Source organism: Oryctolagus cuniculus, chromosome 6, assembly GCF_964237555.1.
Source record: "Oryctolagus cuniculus chromosome 6, mOryCun1.1, whole genome shotgun sequence".
Lineage (NCBI taxonomy): Eukaryota > Metazoa > Chordata > Mammalia > Lagomorpha > Leporidae > Oryctolagus > Oryctolagus cuniculus.
In genome coordinates, this window is record NC_091437.1 from 75,796,072 (window position 1) to 75,816,001 (window position 19,930).

At 39.3% G+C, this 19,930-nt stretch overlaps 1 protein-coding gene across 1 annotated transcript in view; it reads right to left on the bottom strand.

Moving 5' to 3' along the window:
- PXDNL (peroxidasin like) overlaps window positions 1-19,930 on the bottom strand; it is a 519,551-nt gene that overhangs the window by 26,927 nt on the left and 472,694 nt on the right. Inside the window, exon 20 of the mRNA XM_002710472.5 lies at window positions 237-351. Within this exon, the coding sequence (XP_002710518.3) occupies window positions 237-351 (115 nt within the window). The remainder of the gene's footprint in view (window positions 1-236; window positions 352-19,930) is intronic.

Below are 19,930 nucleotides of genomic sequence, written 5' to 3' on the forward strand. Positions count from 1 at the left end.
TACCATGTCACAATGCAGACAGAGGCCCTCACCAGAGCCATAAAAACACCAGTGCCATGTTCCTGAGCCTCCACAGCTGTGAACTCTTCTCTTTATAAAATACCTAGACTCGGGTATTTCGCTATTGTCAAAAGAAGCAGGCTAAGGTATAAATCATATTATATAATATTATATCATATAATATAATTATATCATATTTTTGTAGATCTGAAGAAATGAGATATTTCTATACATACCTGATCATTAGATCACTTAAGTCCATATGTTTTTTACCAGGATAGCTGTATTGAGTAGAGCGTCTCTTTCGAGATTCTGGAGTGGATGTCCTCAGGTGTCCTCTACTCCTGCAGTCTGTGGGGGAGAAAACATCCAAAATAGAATCACATGAGATAAGCCGTCATACTTTTGGTCTAGATGATTTCTCTAAGGACCAAAGAGAGAGAGATGAGAGAGATCTCACAAATGAGATAGACAGACCCGGAAAGAGAGAGAGAGAGTGCGCAAAAATGAGAGAGAGAGAGAGGAGAGAGCCAGAGCCAGTGAGAGACCTGCTGGTAGGCCAGTTCAACATTGCTGAGTGCCCTATCACAGAAAATTGGTTTGCATGTCTCTGAATCTGTTTTCACAATGGCAGGTGGGAAACACGTTTCAGAAGAGCCACAGGGAAGTTGAGGCTGAATCTTAATCAGGGTGCTGATTGCATGTTGTTAAATTTAATACACCTGAGGACTTGACACAATGCGAAAAGGGACAGAAGATGGGGCTGAGATCCTCAGAAACTGTCTCATTCATATCTGCTGCCCACTAGGGATATGTTTTTAATGACCTCTATAGCACAAGTGCTTATAGCTATTACTACACTCCAAAAGAGTAAGACAGAAAAAAAAAAAAAAAATGGCCGGCGCCGTGGCTCATTAGGCTAATCCTCCGCCTAGCGGTGCCTGCACACCGGGTTCTGGTCCTGGTCCGGGCGCCGGATTCTGTCCCGGTTGCCCCTCTTCCAGGCCAGCTCTCTGCTGTGGCCAGGGAGTCCAGTGGAGGATGGCCCAAGTACTTGGGCCCTGCACCCCATGGGAGACCAGGAGAAGCACCAGGCTCCTGCCATCGGATCAACGCAGTGCGCTGGCTGCAGCGCGCCGGCGGCGGCCATTGGAAGGTGAACCAACGGCAAAGGAAGACCTTTCTCTCTGTCTCTCTCTCTCACTGTCCACTCTGCCTGTCAAAAAAAAAAAAAAAAAAGAGTAAGATAGCAAATTTTATGTTACATGTTTCTAACCACAAAAGAAAAAAAAATGAGTGATGGGAAAATCTTTCTGTAAATAAATATAAAACCTTTAAAAAGAGCCAGGAAAGAATTTTCAAAGAGAAGCATATGAATCTTCTTTCCTCACAGTAGAACTACTAAACACAAAGCTGAAAATGGTCTTAATATTGGTGGGAAAAATAGAACTAGGAAGACAGTGTCTTATTCTGCAGTGGGCAGGATATGCTGGTAGGTAAAGAAGTATTACCCTATAGTTTTTTGTGTTGGGCTATTATCAAGCTATTTCTTAAGGAACAGGAAGTAAAGACAACTGAAGTCTTTGCCTTATCACATGTGACAGTGATGTGCCTAGAATATTGGTCATTGTTATAATTTATTTTCTTTCTGATTGACACTTCTACCTTTTGTTTAGTCCATGTTTTTAATTTACAAACACAGTTCATTGAAGAAAAACCAAAGCTTCTTGTAAGGTCACATTATCTATTGCCACAACTGGATAAAAAATATTCTGGAAATATGTCTAACAAAGAAAGGTCATTTCTAAGCATGAGTTACTGTAACAAAGCAAGCCTAGGACAGGTGGGAGATTTTGGACAATCAAGAAAACAGTACGACAAGTGAGCATATAGTTTGTCAGTTAAGATGGCCACATCTCACCTTGGAGTGCCTGGGTTTCCTTCCTGTCTCCAGGACTCAAGCTGTTACTAACGCCAGCCACCTGCCAGTAAAGAACCTGGGTGGCAGCAGATGACGACTTAAGTAACTGGATCTTACCACTCATGTAGGGGACCTAGATTGAGTTCTGAGCCGCAGTCCCAGCCCAGCCCACTCCTAGTTGTAGGTATTTGGGGGGAAAGAACCAGCAGGTGGGTCTCTCTCTCTCTCTCTTTCTCTCTTCTCCCCCTTTCTCCTCCCCCACTTCCCAATTCACATACAAATGGAAAAAAAAGTGGAGAAAAGATTCCAGGTCAACTCTCATGGTTTCTTGTTTACTTTTAAGAAAGATGGAACTTTAGAATTTACTGACCACAAAGCACCAAGAGACGGCACAATATTGCATATATAAACCTCTCAAGCACACAACAGAGTGTATGACGTCACAGGTACGTAAGAGAAGTACCTGAGGACAGATGCTACTCACGCACTGCAGGAATGACACAGACACAGCTCTTTCTTAATGTGGCAGTGAAGGTGCTTTGTTCCTGAGATTTTTTTTTTTAAATCACCTTGGTATTTATGCCTCATTACCATCAAAGCAGCAGAGCATCCTTGATTGCTGACTACCTCTTTGGCAAACAGTATCTGAATTTAAACAATATGTTAATTGGGTAGTTGCTCTGGCTTTGTGCCAATGCATAACTATTTTGTATCAATACATCTATGCAGACATATCTATTTCTGTATGTGTGAGTATTGTTGAACACCCAAGCCCATGCACTTATACTCTCACTACGAAGACAGTGCGTCTTCTGAGAAGTGGAAATGTATTATTACAGACTTGTAAGGGGACTTGAGAAATAACAACAAAACCCAAATCCATCTCCCTGTTCAGAAAGCGATTTAGGAATTTATGATGTTAAAGGAAACGAGGCACACAACTCAGTGACCGAACATGGTAAGTAAGAGGAAAGGGGTGTGGGACTTTCCCTGAGCATGCACATTAGTAGATCACATTTGTATACATGTCATGTGTTCAAAGACGGCTGTTGAGATGTGACTGGGGTGTGTCATTTCACAAGATAATGAACCACAAAGTAATTTGCCAGCCAATCATAGTTGATCAGCACAGGCTCCAGTTACAATTTTTGCTACTGGCCAATTTTATTTGGTTTTATTAAGGACCCTAAAAAAAACAGATCAGTAGATTTTATAAAGACAACTATTATGGGATAGCAGGTTACTATGTAACAGACAGGCAAATGATACTATGGACTATAAGTGTATTAGGTACCGAAGGACAGTTTCCTGTTAAACGAAAGGAGGGAGTTCCTTTATCATCTGCAGTTTCATGTATACATATGTATACACATACATTTAAGCCCTGCGCTTAGACTTCACATGAGTTATTTATTTGAAACTCAACAATAACCTGTCATTGACATTACTATCTTCGTTGTTAACATTAGGAAATTAAGTCAAGGAAATTACATTACCTTGTTCTATGTCCTACAGGTTTTAATAGAAGACACAAGATTTGAATCTATGGTCAGATTCAAAAGACCAGCCTCTGAGTAGCTACACTACAGAAGACAATGAACAAAAGACAAGTCACAAGGACAACTACAAACTTCAACATTATGAAATCTGAGAAAACAGTCATTGCTCTGTAACCACTGGTTCTGCTTCCTTGGCTTCAACCAAGTATAGGTTGAAACATTTGGAAAAAGTGCATCTATACTAAATGTGGAAAGACATTTTTGCTGTCATTATTTCCTAAACAATACCATGTAATTGTTGTTCACATAGCATCTGCACAGTATTAGGTGTTATAAGTAATCTAGGCATGATTTAAACAGTATGGGAGGACATGCATATGTTATACACAAACACTGTGCTATTTTATATTGGAGACTTAAAATCTGCAAATTTAATTTTTTGGGAGACCTACAACCCATCCACTATAGATATTAAGAGGTGACTATAATGGAACTATTGTTTTTTATATAAATGAGTGAACTGATGGGTCCAGTATGGAAGGTAAAAGGAGCTGATCTACATTTAGATCAGCTCAAAAGTATTGTCAGATTTCTGATCTACATCTAACTTGAGGGATGAAATCCAGCAGAGTGTTTCCAGACACCAGCAGATGTGGGTGAAGATGCAGCCATATGACTAATTTTCAGGGAGCATAATGTAACATATGTGCAAGCTTGTGTGTACAGGTGTATGTGTGTGCAGGTATATGTGTGAGTGAGTGTTCAGGTGCCAGGGTTGATCCCCTTTCACATCCCTGTGCCCACCCTGGCTTTGTGAACTACAGCCCCTATACTTACTGATTCACATCAGATCCTTTCCTGTACTTCACTTCGTGGCCTTCCCAGCCTCATTTCCCCCGGTGCACAATTGGTGGTCAGTGATCCAGCTCCAGCTGTATTTGACCTCCCTTGAGTAATGAACACTGCACGTGTCCAATCAGTTTTCTCCAAGAAGTCCTTCCTGCACTGCTAAGAATAAGTCATGTGAATCTCTTGGCTCCCTGTGCTCTCCATGTCCACATCTGTCACATGACCTCCCTATCCCAGAAGATGCAGAGAGGAAAACTCTGTCCTACCTCCCAGTTTATCCTTAGCAGAGTACCTGCACATGGGACACTTCAATAAATATTTTAATAAAACAATGAAGGAAAGAAATCAAAAAGGTCAAGTAATTCCTTTTATGGAACTGAGTTATCCATTTCTGTGTTTTAAGAATATGTTTGATGGCCGGTGCTGCGGCTCACTAGGCTAATCCTCCGCCTAGCGGCGCCGGCACACCGGGTTCTAGTCCCAGTCGGGGCGCCGGATTCTGTCCCGGTTGCCCCTCTTCCAGGCCAGCTCTCTGCTGTGGCCAGGGAGTACAGTGGAGGATGGCCCAAGTGCTTGGGCCCTGCACCCCATGGGAGACCAGGATAAGTACCTGGCTCCTGCCATCGGATCAGCGCGGTGCACCGGCCACAGCATGCCGGCCGCGGCGGCCATTGGAGAGTGAGCCAACGGTAAAGGAAGACCTTTCTCTCTGTCTCTCTCTCTCACTGTCCACTCTGCTTGCCCCCCAAAAAATAAAAGAGTATGTTTGGAGGAGTGACATCCTTTGGCTTTGTATCCTGTCTACCCCACATTCAACATATATTACTTTGAAGAAGTTATTTAATTTTTAAAATTTATATAAAGGGAACAAATTTCATGTACTTCCTATATCCAATTTTTAAGAACATAATGATTCTTCCCACATCCTTTTGACTCCATTTCTCTCCACTTTAATATGGGGTTGAAAATGCAACTCATCACATGGAGGTGTTGAGAGAAGTAAATTAATTAATGTAAGTAAAGCACTTAGTAAGTAAGAATGACCCACACAGATGAGGCTCAGTAGAGGTGGCTCTTATTGTTTGAGAAGTTGAGACCATAAGCTAACTGACTTAACTTAGCTGATCAGTAATGTTTACATAATGCCAAAGTTATAAATGTATCTTTATTCATAAGTTTGTAACTTATGTTCGAAAATATTTTTAAAGAATTATTTATTGGAAAGTCAGAGTTATGGGGTGGAGAGAGAGAGAGAGAGAGAGAGAGAGAGAGAGAGAGAGAGGGATTTTCTCCATCCACTGGTTCACTACCCCAGATGGCTGCAACAGGGCTGAGCCAAGCCAAAATTCAATCAGTCTCCCAGGTGGGTGCAGTGGCTCAAACATGTGGACCATTTCCATTCTTTTCTCAGGTGCATTAGAGCTGGATCAGAAGTGGAACAGCTGGGACATGAACTAACACTCATGTGAGGTGCCAGCTTCCTAGGCTGTGGCTTTTATCTACAACACTGGTCCCTCAAAAACACAATTATTGGATTAAAGCTTGAGAAAATATGTTTGTAAACTGTTTTTCAAGTTTCCACGACTATGAAAATACATTTTGCCCTAAAGCAGTTGAATGTATATATTTTGGGAAAGTGTGTTTTCCTATGTTATAGTTATGAAATGTCATATTTTGACATTATCTCCACCAAAACATTTCAGCTTCATGGCACAATGTATGAAACTTTGTAAAGTACTGGAAATTGGGACCAGTGTTGTGGTGCTGCAGGTTAAACTACCACTTGGGATGCAGGCATCCTGTATCAGAGTGCTACTCTACTTCCTATCCAGCTTCCTGCTAATGTGCCTAGGAAATCAGTGGAAGATGGCCTGAGTGCTTGGGTCCCTGCCACCTGTGTGGGAGACCAGAACGGAGTTCCTGGCTCCTGACTTCAGCTTGGCCAACCCAGCTGTTTTGACCATTTGGAAATGAAAGATTCTCTCTCACTCTTTCTCTCGCTCTTGCTCTTTCTTTTCCTCCCTCTCTCTTTTGCCTTGCTCATAACCTGTCACTTGACCTTTCAAATAAATAAATATCTCTCTTTTTAAAAGTGTACAGGAATTTAGTATTTGAAGGTATTACTATGAAAAATTGGTAGAAAAGTATTGACATGGCTTGCTAGTCAGTACAAAACAAAAACAAAACAAAAAACAAAAAAACAAAGGAAAGGGTTACTCTACATATACGTAGATTTCAATCACATCCTTAGGAATCACATCCAAACATAGACCCCAATCTGATCTAACCCAGGAGTGGACACATATAAAACAGATATTAAGGATGGGAATTTCAGGATTTCCAACTAACAAAATCATGGGATTCTCAGGGCAGCAGCTTACTACAGGACGATCTCTAGCTATTCCACTTTGTTGGAATGAATTGGAAGTCATGGACAGGGTAAGTTAAGGAAGTCAAGCTACATTAGCCCAGGCCATCTTTCATCTTTGCATGAATCAGTCAAAGGCATGTGGCTACGTAACACCAGTGTGCCAATGCTGCACTCCATAGATTAAAAATCATTGAGGGCTGGGCACTGGCCAGCTGGCTAAGATGCCTACATTTCACCAGTTCCATGTCTAGTTTAACCTCTGCTAATGCATACTCTCAGGGGCAGAAGTGAAGGCTCAACTAGGTACATGCCACCCACATGGAATTTCTGTCCAAGTGTTAGTCCAGCTCAGTTCCATCTGCTAGACAGTCTTATCTGATGAACACAATCACACGAGCAATATCCCAAACCTTTGCATAGCATACTGGTTAGAAGCAAGTCACAGATTTGGTCCCACGGAAAGGGTTAGTACAAGGGTCTGACTCATTATAGGTTAGGTCAGTATATGTCCATCTCAACAGCCATTCATGTTGCAACGGACACTCTCCTTCTTGAATGAGGAGAATATTTCTCATGATAAGAGCTGTACAGTAATATTAATATATTGCACACCAAAAATTTACCTATTTATGTGGACTCTGGCCCTTTAAAAATAAATAAAATAAATTTATCATCGTTAATTTGGGAAGAGTATTAAAAAACTAACAAGGGATTTTTTATATCAAACTTTGAAAATAAAGCATCAAAAAGCAAAAAACTAAGATGTTTTCATGCTTAGAACTACAAGGAAGGAAGATCATTAATATGAACTAATTCCTACTCTCATTTGAGATTTCTCTTTTTCCTTACTGAGAAAATGTCATTGTTAGGTTATCATATATGTTATAATGTAGTTTATATTTTATAAATCTGTAATATTTGTTAAATAATTACTTACCTTTCTTGAATATCTAATTCTTTTATTTTTATTTACATGGTATTATTTCTCCTTCCTTTTCTTTTTACACCAACTATTAGTTTCATAATCAATTCACTTTATACTGATATTACAACTTCCTAATGACTTCCATACTTATTGGACTGCATTTTCTTTAACATCTTGTTTCACATTTTAATCATTTATTTTTGAATAACAAAGACTTTCAATGATAAAGAATATAAATGTATTCTTGTACTCATCCCTGTATCCCACAAGTTTTGATATGTAATGTTTCCATTAATTTATTTTAGGTAGTCCACTGAGTTTTTATATTCTTGACAAACTAATATGTGGTCAAACTATTTTAAAAGTCTATCGATGAACAACTTAATACTTTATCCCTTTTAGTATTTTTTTTTTGTTCTACTTAATACTATTGGTTGAACTCTGTAATTAACACACAATTATTCTTAGGTGTTTAAATTTAACTGAAAAGTGATCTCTGTTAAATATAAGAGGGGTAATAAGAGAGGGAGGAGATGAACAATTTGGGACATGCTCAATCGGACTTGCCCCAAACGGTAGAGTTAGAAATGTCCAATTCAATCCCATCAAGGTGGCATGTACCAGTGCCATCTTACTAGTCAAGGTTGTCGCTCCCCCTCTTCGTGGAGGAGCAATACAGGACCCTGCGCTGTTCTTTCGTCTGCTCGGCCCTCCCCGGGTTTGCTGCTGGTTCTTCCCGGGTTGGCTACTATCCCTTCCACCTCCGTGGAAGGGCAGTTCCCCCTGGCCGCATTCCCCACTTCCGCAGGGGAGCGGCACACCGCCGGCCGGTTCTCTCGGGGGCTGCACGGGTGTTCCTTCAGCTAGATGTTCCCCATAGATGTTCCCAGTGCATGCCGTCTCTCTCCTCCTTCATAGTCCTCCTCCGCCAATCCTAACTTGGCTGCCCACACGCCGAGTACACTGCTCTCCAATCAGGAGCAAGTCCTACAGTTTATTGGTTGAACTGGAGGCAGCTGGGTAGAAGCTGTTTTCTCCTCTCCCAGCGCCATATTGTAGGAGAGCAGATGCATAGAATAAGTCTTAATTCCAGTAACTTAGTCTAGTCCGAGCTGCTCCCCACAGAGGAGAGCAGATGCATAGAATAAGTCTTAATTCCAGTAACTTAGTCTAGTCCGAGCTGCTCCCCACAAAGGTGATCAGTTTCAGTTCATAATTGATCATAATGATAGGTCTAAGAGTCAAAGGGATCTCATAAACAAGACTAGTGTCTGCTAATATTAACTGATAGAATTAAGAAGGAGAGAACGATCCAACATGGGAAGTGGGATACACAGCAGACCCATGGAATGGAAGATGCCATGAACAGCGCTCTGGCCTCAGAATCAGCCCTTAAGGCATTCAGATCTGGCTGAAGATCCCATGAGAGTATTTTAGGCCTGGAAAACCAAGACACTTTGGCAAAAAACAAACAAACAAACAAAAAAAACCTAAGTGAAAGATCTCTGTGAATGAGATCCCAGTGGAAAGAACTGGGCCATCAAAGAAGGAGGTACTTTTCTCTGAAGGGAGGAGAGAACTTCCACTTTGACTATGACCTTGTCTAAATATGATCAGAGTCGGCGAACTCAGAATGCTTCCATAGCCTTGGCAACTCATGACAAGAGCCTAGGGAGATTACTGACGCCATAAACAAGACTGTCAATTTGTTAAGTCAACAACAGGAGTCACTGTGCACTTACTCCTCATGTAGGATCTCTGTCCTTAATGTGTTGTACAATGTGAATTAATGCTATAACTAGTACTCAAACAGTACTTTACACTTTGTGTTTCTGTGTGGTTCAAACTGTTGAAATCTTTACTTAATATATACTAAATTGATCTTCTGCATATAAAGAGAATTGAAAATGAATCTTGATGCCAATGGAATGGGAGAGGGAGCAGGAGATGGGAGTGTTGTGGGTGGGAGAGACGTTATGAGGGGAAAAGCCATTGTAATCCATAAATGTACTTTCGAAATTTATATTGACTAAAAAAAAGTTAAAAGAAAATAAAATGTCTAAATATTTTAAGCAATTATTTAATTTCAGGTTAGTTAGATTGTGGTAAAAAATATGAAGGTACTCCCAAAAATCTAGGGAAAAGGAAAATTAAAGATATGTATATTTTGGTCCAAAATATTTTGAAATTCATAACTAGTATTTTTCATAATACATATTTCTCCATGTCCCTTGTGAAGACTTCTCATATGTATGAATTCAAAATATTTTGCATCAAAATAATTTTTTTTAATTTTATTTTTCCATGAACATTTTTAAGTACTTAATGTTCAATGTGAAATTTGCTGTTAGTAATTTTAGTGTTCTTGTGGTCTAGTATAAAACCAATTTTTCAAAACTTCTTAATGCATTTTTGAAGATAATGTTAATTTTAATTGATAAGATCCAATGTTGGGTATGAAGATAATGTGTCTGGTTTTGGATAAGTTTCTCATAAATTGACTTCACTAGGAACATTCAAATACAGGTCACTGCTTAACTCAGTGGAGGCATTATTCCTCTTAAACCAGTTTTCTTTAATATTGTTATTGCCTTTCCTGTGTCTAATGATTTGGGTGCCTGATTTACTTTGACTTAGGCTTTATACTTGATCATTCTCAATATTCTAATAAGTATATCTTTTGTCAATATTGTAGAGATAAAAATTGTCTTTGGGTACACATAAGAACCATCAGCTCTTCACAGTTCTCTTAAACTTCAGCATGGCTATATGGTACTAGCTTCCTTTATTTTTTTTTTATTGGTTCATAAGGTTTCTTTAGTGTCTGCATTGTTGCTGTTCCCTAAGGGCATGCAGGTCATCTTCCCTGCTTTTGCTGCATATTTCACTGTCCGTGGGACCATAGTTAAAGCCAAATTCCAAATTCGTCAAAGCCAACATTTAGATAATATTAGTACAAAGAGGATTTAAAATTTTATAGTAATGCTAAAAGATATTTACAAGGGTACTTAGAAAATGAAATCAAATATGTTAATTCTGATGCAAAAGGATGGTTTAAAATTCACACACATACTTTTTGATATTATGCATTTTTCAAAAAATTTTTGAACACCTCTTGTATCTGGTAGACAAATGAATTTGTATATTGAGAAGTATTCTTAATAATTTAATAACTTAATGAATTATGAATTACCTAGTCTGATACCTGGGGATTATTTTTTCCCTGTCATATTAAAGATTTAAGTGAATGCAGATACTGTATTTGGAAGATAACTTATTCTCCATACTTATGAGAGGATTTTTTTGGTTCGTTTTTATTTGCAAGGAAGTGGCTATTCTTGATGTAAAAACTACGTTTTTAACAAGAGTTTGATTCATTAACTGTTATCACTTTCTGAGTGCTTACCTTGTTTCATGTTATTTCAAGGCTATTTAGTGTCCTTTCTCTTGCTGTGATATTTGTTCTCACCTTGATTTCAACAAGCTTTTCCTACAAGACACTTGTCCTCAAGGAACCAAGGAAAGTGGGAGAGGTGTTTGTGGTGTGCTATTAAAAATAGCAACAACTTTCAAAGATAAACCTGAGAACACAGGGCAATTTAATTGGATCACTAAAGCTTTATAGGAATTGCTGAAATCTTACTTCTTTAGTAATATTTCGAAGGCCTTTTTATGTTGAGCATGAAACAACCATAGCATCAAGAAATATTATGGCAATAAAATTAGTCTCTTATGGAAGAAATTAAATTTTCATTAGTTTACAGACATAAGCCCAATTTATATGAAAGACAGTGATGAGTAAACCTAAACATATTCACATTTGTACATAAAATGTACTGTATTTACAATTACTCGATGCTTTAAAGACAGAACAATGTGAAGCACGCAGCTGGAAATTACAAGACCAGATGGTTCCTTAAGTCCCAGTAGAAGATATACATCTGTGACTGTGAAATTGTTTTGTTGGAAGGAAGTTTCATTTCATTGAGTGACATGTCACCTTAACACATCACTCATCTTATCTTAGGAAAAGTATCACCTGCATCAGGTGTAATTTTTCACTTCAAAAATAATTGAAGAGTAAATCATTGTGTTATTGATGTTCAAAGAAATGATATCAGTAGAGGTTGATGTATTTGATTTATGACACAAACATGTACCAATTACAGAGTTTACTGAAATAAGTAGATTGCTAATAAGGACTTTGAATATTGCTTAATTGCATCTTTAGTGCCTTACAATGTTATGCAAAGACTCTTGATCTATTGATTAGCTGAAAGGGAAAATTAGCTTAAATTGATATTAAAATGTCAAGATTTCTGCATTTGAAACTTGTTAGCATAAGATTCTGAAAAGGAAGGTCATCTGTCTATAGTAAAAGTTGTTAAAAGGGGACTTCAAAAGTCCATGAAAAATTAAACTAAAAGGTAAAAATGTAAACTTCATTTCTCAACATAAGCTCCAATTGCAAGGTGTCCAGCGCGTAACAAATCTTCCCAGGCAGACGAATCAATTAAGTTACAGGCTTTTATTGGGGTTCCACTCCCAGGCGAGGTTCCCCGGTCCCAACAGAGTGGGGGGCTGGGGAAGTCACACATCAGAGATTGGGAGAGCTCCTTTTATAGATTCAGGGCATGGGGGTTAAAGGTTGAGGAGGGTCTGATCATCATTGGTTGACCTTTAGGCACCCACAGGGACCTTGACAAGGACTTTTCTTCCCTGGAAGTACAGGAAGGGACTTCTCTATTCCCGGAAGTATAGGCCTTCCTCCCATGCGGATCCCAAAGCTACCACCAATAAGTTCAAGACACTTTTGTAAGTAATGCTACTAGTCATTTAGTACATTCCTAAGAAACTGAGATTCCTAGGAATTTAACCATGTCAATGTAGTAAAAAATATTAGAACAAATTAACTGAATAAAAATGGTGTTCTTGAATTAATTTTTAAGATTAGAAACAATAAGATATCAAGAGTAACCAAATCATGATGGCCAAAAAAAAAAAAATATCGAAGGAATTTCCATTGAAAATCTCACAAAATCATTCTTCAAAAAAATTATTTATCCAAGGGGCAGTGGCAGACAGAGGAGAGTGCTCTTATCAGCTAGTTCATTCTTCGAATGCCAGCAACAGCCAGAAACTCAAGCCATATCTCCCATACAGAGGTTACCATCACCTGCTGCTTCTCAATGTGCACATTAGCAGGAAACTGGAATCGGAAGCAGAGCCAGGACTTAAACTAAAGCACTCCAATATGGATGTGAGCTTCTAAACTGATGACTTAACTGCTAAGGCAAATGCAGACCCCTTCTCTTGGTTGATGAGAGGAATGAAAAGGGGCACTGTAGTGGTAGAGAAGACTCTCTAGTGAAGCTCTCCTAGGTGTTTTCTGTTAAAGTTTGGCCAATTTTCTCAAAATACTGTCATAATAGGCAGATATGATCACCCTTTGACATTATAAAAATTTAACAAACACAGTGTCTGAGCATTGTGAAAAACATTTTTGTGACCTTTGCTCTGCTTTTGCTTTGACTCAACCACATTCTGCTCTTGGTAACTATTGATTAGACTGTGTTTGTCTTCAGGGTCATACTTGGAAAAGATACATGTAATCTCCTGTCATAGTCTTGGAAGAGCTACTTGAATGGTTTTAACAAAATACTCGATCCCACTTGTTTAAAATTCTCATTGAAGCGATTGATGTTCAGTGCACCTCACCTGGGTGCAACAACTTTGGCAGCCATGAAGCAGAAAGTTTGCTCCTCTTTAATTTTTCACTCAGAATTGTTCCAGTTGAACCACCTGAGACGTCTATGGTGTTGGCTATTGTTTCTACTGGTAATTTTCCGTCTTCTTCAACTAGAGCATGAATAAGATCATCATTTTCCTTGCGAATATATATATTACATATATATATGTATATATGATTTACCATAGCAGACTTCTACTTCAACATCATCTTGTTCATTTATAGCAACACTTATCCATTTGTAATTTCCTGATTTTTCTAGGGTATTGTCATCATAAACTTTTGTAAAATAAGAATAGTTTCACCATTCTTTCACCACACTTTTGCCAAAAATATGATGTTTATTCTTGCATCAACTTTAGCAGAATGCATGTTCCTACAGGGGCATTTTTTTTTCTTTTTTTTTTCTCCAGAAAACTTTTGTTTAAGGTATACAAATTTCACGCATTTCATTTATACAACTTTAGGAACATAGTGATTCTTTCAAGTATACCCACCCTTCCATCCACTCTCCTGGCCTTCTTTCTCTTCCCGCTCCTATTCTCATTCTTATTTTTTACTAATATCTATTTTCAATTAACTTTATACATAGAAGATTAACTCAATACTAAGTAAAGAGTTCAACAAATAGTATGAAAAAAAAACCTGTTCATCGTTTTTTTGATTTCTCTTTTGATTTTTTCTGATACACTGTTCATTCAGGAGCATATTGTTCAGACTCCATGTGTTTGCACATGTTCTAGAGCTTCTTGAGTTATTGATTCCCAGCTTCATTCCATTGTTGTCAGAGAAGATACATGGTATTATTAGGTTGGAAGTCAGAAATGAGCTTATGTGTGTGTGACAAAGGCCTGAGGAGTTGACATCTAGGTCCAGCATCCGCATCTCAAAGTCATCCCGATAACCTTCCAGGTGCAGCCCAGTATCTGCACTTCAAACACCCTGCCCCTTCTACCAGATAACCCCTCCTGTCTGATAACTTCAGGCGGAAAGCTCAGAAAGGAATTTTTCATATTTATATCCAAAAAGTCCTTTGTTCTAGGAGAAGAGGTGGGAAGAGGTGAGAAGGCAAGAACCATGCCCTTAAAAAACCCAGCCTAAATGTAAACTGCGCGCTCAGCCCTCTGCCTCTCTGCTGAGCCTCCCACCTGGCCTGCCCAGGTGTATTCTCTCCACTCAATCATTTAACCTCGCCCTCCACAGTCTGAGAGACTGGGCATTCTCTCTCTCAGGACCTGTCTGGAGAGGTGTCCATCTGTTCTTACGGATGTCCCTACCCTAATAAACCTTGCTATGTTGCTTTCCACGCCTGAATTCTTTCTTGCATGAAAAGAAGAACCCTTGCCTTCTCTGGTAACAGTATGATTTTGATTTTTTTTGAATTGGCTGAGACTTGTTTTATGGCCTAGCATGTGGTCTAACCTACAGAAAGTTCCATGTACTGGTGAGAAGAATGTATATGCTGCAACGATAGGATGAAAAGTTCTGTAATGTATCCTTTAGGTCCATTTGGTCTACAGTGTCCATTAACTGTTGTTTCCTTGCTGATTTTCTATCTGGTTGACCTGTCCATTGCTGAAAGTGGGGTATTGAAGTCTTCCATTATTATTGTATGGAAGTCTATGTGTCCCTTTTGATCCCTAATTGGAGATCCTCTGAAAGTAATTTGGCATTTCTCCCACGCACATTTCAGAATCTCTTAATATTTTACCGTGTAGAGTTTGACTACAATGTGTCATTGTGATGATCTTTTCTGGTAATGTCTATTAGAAGTCTTATGAGTTTCCTCTACTTGAACTCCCCTTTCTTTCTCCAAATTAGGGAAATTTTCTGTAATTGTTTCACCAAAAAAGCCTTCTAATCCATTCTCCCTTTTCATGCCTTCAGGAATGCCTAAGATACATGCTGGGTCATTTAATAGTATCTCATAAACCTCCAATACAGTGTTTTAGTTTTCTAATTTCTCCTCCTCCTCCTCCTCCTCCTCCTCCTTCTCCTCCTCCTCCTCCTTCTCCTCCTTCTTCGTCTTCTTCTTTTTTTCCATTTCTTCTGATTATAAAATTTCCAGAGATCTGTCTTCTAACTCAACTATTCTTCCTTCTGTCTCATCAAATATGTTGTTAAGGCTTTCCACAACATTTTTTATTCAATCTATTGAATTCATCATTTCCAATATTTCATTTTGAATTGTCTTTAAAATCTCAATTTTGGCCAGCGCTGCAACTCAATAGGCTAATCTTCCACCTGAGGCGCCAGCACACCGGGTTCTAGTCCCGGCCAGGGCTCCAGATTCTTTCCCGGTTGCTCCTCTTCCACTCCAGCTCTCTGCTGTGGCCCAGGAGTGCAGTGGAGGATGGCCCAAGTGCTTGGGCCCTGCACCCGCATAGGAGACCAGGAGAAGCATCTGGCTCCTGCCATCAGATCAGCACAGTGCACCAGCCGCAGCGGCCATTGGAGGGTGAACCAACGGCAAAGGAAGACCTTTCTCTCTATCTCTCTCTCTCTCACTGTCCACTCTGCCTGTCAAAAAAAAAAAATCTAAATTTTGTGGGAAAAATGTTCATTCATGTGATGTATGGATTTCTTAATTCATAGATTTGCTTCTGATTACTTCTAAGTATACCTACTATCAATTTTTGAATTCCATTTCTGGCATTTCTTCAATCTCTGTTTTCATATTCTAGCACTGAAGTGTTGTTGTATTCCTTTGAAGGCATCATGTTACTTTCCTTATTCTTGTTTCTTGAATTGCTATGTTTATTTTTAGATATTTGTGGAGATACTTCTTGTTTTTTCTTCCCTGTGATGGTTTTTATCTTAAGAATATGCCTCTGATTAGTGGAGTGTCTGCTGTTTCAGCGAATACACTGAGGTGTGTGTTGGGTGTGGCCAGGGAGCTCTGATTGATACAGGGTAAGGGGAGTCTCCAAGGTAACACCCAAATTGGGCATGGTATCTCTTTTGTTTGTTTTTATCAGAGGGGAGGTTTAATCTGCTCTGTTGGCATAGTCTCCTGGCTTCCAAGGAGACCAATGCCTGGTCACTAGCCCTAGTGGGTATAGTATTCTTTGCACTGCCACAAGAACCACACAAATGATCCATGCTCTGTGTGAGCATGGACCCCAGAGCAATGACTTTCATCAAGCAATTAGGGAGCCCTGAGCATGTGGAGCTGCCCAGCATAAATACCCAAAGACCCAGCCACACCTTGTGGCCTCTCATGAAGCCACAGTGTTTTCACAGTCTCACTACACAAGGCTCCCACAGTCATGAGCACCCAGGCCCCTGTCAATTCTCTCAGCTATAATCGGGTATCTCCTGGTTGCTGGGGGTGTGGACAGCAATTGGTACAGCAGTTTTGTATGTCCAAAATGGCGCCCAGCCCCTCTCTGCTAGTTCCAGGATGCCGGTGCTGGGTGATCTGGGAGAGGAAAATATGCCCCCCGTTTTTTTCATGCAGGTTGACTGGTAAGCTATCCCCCACAGGTTTCCAAGCCAGACTCACACCAGACTCTTCCTGCAACTCTATTGCCAAGGGTTTGGACTGCTGCTGCTGCAGTCTTGTCTTACTAACCTCACTCTCCAAAGCTGGTGCTGAAGCTCTAGCTGTTGGGGTACTGAGATGTGTGCAGCCATATCTTTTCTGTAGATCCACAGTGTCCTGTAATTTTTTTTTTTTTTTTTTTTTTTTGGACAGGCAGAGTGGACAGTGAGAGAGAGAGACAGAAAGGTCTTCCTTTTTGCCGTTGGTTCACCCTACAATGGCCGCCGCAGCTGGTGCGCTGCGGCCAGCGCACCCCGCCGATCCGAAGGCAGGAGCCAGGTGCTTCTCCTGGTCTCCCATGGGGTGCAGGGCCCAAGGGCTTGGGCCATCGTCCACTGCACTCCCTGGCCACAGCAGAGAGCTGGCCTGGAAGGGGGGCAACCGGGACAGAATCTGGAGCCCAGACTGGGACTAGAACCCGGTGTGCTGGTGCCTCAGGTGGAGGATGAGCCTATTGAGCCGAGGTGCTGGCCTGTCCCTGTAATTTGTATGGAGTTTCCCCTGCCTGCCGTTTTCTCCCTAACTCTTCCCCGAGATTGCACTCTCTCTATGCCTTTTTTTTTTTTTTTAAACTATCTTCCCTGGACTAGAGCAGCAAGCTCCCTCCCTATTCCACCATCTTGGTGTCTCCAAACAAAGACACTTTTCAAACTGTTTTTCCTTAGTGTCTTAACTAGATCATTATGGGTTTATTTTGGTACAAAAAATTTGAAAGTTTTGAAAAATAATTTTTCATAATTTGCACTTTCTGTGAATATTATGAAGCGTTTGTACTATAGCTAGAAGAAGCATGGAGGAAATTACAGAAAGGAGAGAAGAAGAAAAAATAGCTGTCAGACTATACAGTATGATAAAATAACAACAACAACAGCAAAAAAACCCTTGAGTTTTATCCCCAGCTGAGTAAAAGTAACGTAAATCTTTTTCAAATATTGTTCCCTAAACTTCAAACATGTTTTTGTTTAGTTTTTTTTTTTTCCCCTCTCAAATGATCAATACCTTTGAAAATCTGTAAGTAATTTAAGAGAGAAAAGAATTCAGGAATTTTATAACTTATCAAATATGTTAAGTAATATAAAAAGTTAAATTTCTGAGAATATTTTTAAAAAGTTGTATTTATTTATTTGAATGGCAATGTGAGAGAGAGAGACAGGGGACTCCAACCAGCACTGTAATACTAGATGCCAGTGTTGCAAGCAGTACTTTAATCTACTACATCACAGCACCAGCCCCTTAATTTATTTTATATGCTAGCAAAATAACATTCTTGATTTTCTTATATTTGCTAACTTGTTTGTTAATTCTGTCATTTACCAAGCTTGATTGTTGTGATCTTTTGATAATTACCTATTTAGAATTTGCCTTTTGAGGTTTTTATGCTCTTATACCTCAAAAACAAATCAAGTCAATCAACATTTTGAAAACTTGCTACTTAAAAGAAAACTTCAATGGCTCAAGCTCTGTCTGGGCTTTTCTGTTCCTCACATTTTTATTCTTTGTTTCAGTGGAAGTGTACTGTTTCCTAGGAATTGCTTATGACATTCAGTTATTGCTTTTTGGCACAATAAAAGAATAACAATTCCAAATAAAAAATTGATTCATCTGATAATTATCTCCCAAACTACTCTCTTGTTTATATGTGCTTTCAGTTAACTTGCATGTTGTTTTGACATGGTAATGTAGACACATTGTCAATTGTGTAGCCTTTTCTCATGTGCACAGAAAAATTAAAGCCTCCTAATGGACAAGAGGTAACATAATTTTTTGATAAAAACCTGCCATGATTTAATTGGAATATTGTTTCTTTATTGTCACTCATATTGATAATTCTGGAGTGTTGTGTACCCCAGGACTCTTACTCTGGCTGGTGGATATCTATCCATCTCACTCAGTCAGAACCACCTGGCCTCTGCCATATTTCTGCATTTTCTGGTTCTATTGTTAAGTGATGCCTGTGCAAACACAGGATTCCCAGAATGTCTTCCAGTAGACTGGTAAATGGCCCAAAGACAAAAAAAATACAAATACAGGAAATAAAAAAAAAAAAAAATCCCAAAGGAGGTTATCTGAGTAGATGACCTTTGATTTGCCTTTAGCTGCACTTGTACTTAATGATGCATACATAGTCAATTCATACATATTGCCGCATTCATGGAATCTGACTTGTAAGCACATGCAGTAGACCGCTGACTCTAACTATGTGTGAAAAGAAGAAAAGAAGAAAGGACGGTGGGTGGGAACTGTCACTATGTTCCTAAATCACTATGTATAAAATACAGGAAATTTGTATAACTTAAATAATTTTTTTAAAAAAATCCTATGGGCAGAGAAAGAAACTCATAAAGCAAAAACAAGAAGTTGACAAAACCAAAACAGCAGAAATGAGATATCTATGCAAGAGAGATTCCTTGAGTTTTTGGAAGATAACTGCTTAGACTCTTTTTGAACAGAGTGCCTCTATTTATTTTTCAGAAGAAATTTAACACATCAGCATATAGCTTGATAACTACTCTTACTTTTGACATCAGAATTTGTAAGACTGCAATAAGCTAGATTGTAGATTGTTCTGAGGGAACTACAATAGAACTTTAGAATCGTGAAGTAGCTAAATCACATCACAGGAAGAACTTGGGGACTTTGGGGAAGTCTCTTTAGTGCAAATGAAAAGACTCACTGTAGAGAAGACAGCCAACTGTAAAGGACAAAAGCGAGGTCATCTCAGATGGGGAACAGAACAATCCCACACTTCTCCATCAGACCTGCAGCCAACACGAATCCTAATCTAATAACGTGTCTTTAAATGAAAAGAATGTGAACTCTACATGGAAATATCGGCTCAGAGCCCTCTCAGACAAGAGGACAGGCATAAGTCACATCTTGTTGTGTGTTTTTTTGTTTTTTTGTTTTTTTGTTTTTTTGTGCAGTCACTCCGGAGGTTTGTTGCAGGATCTCTTTCCATCTTCAAAGAAACTAGTGCTTTATAACCAAAACCCAGGGGCCGTCACTCAGCTTTACACCAAAACCTGTTTTCCCACAGTATGAGTGGGTTTATTTTTATCACTAACCACAGTG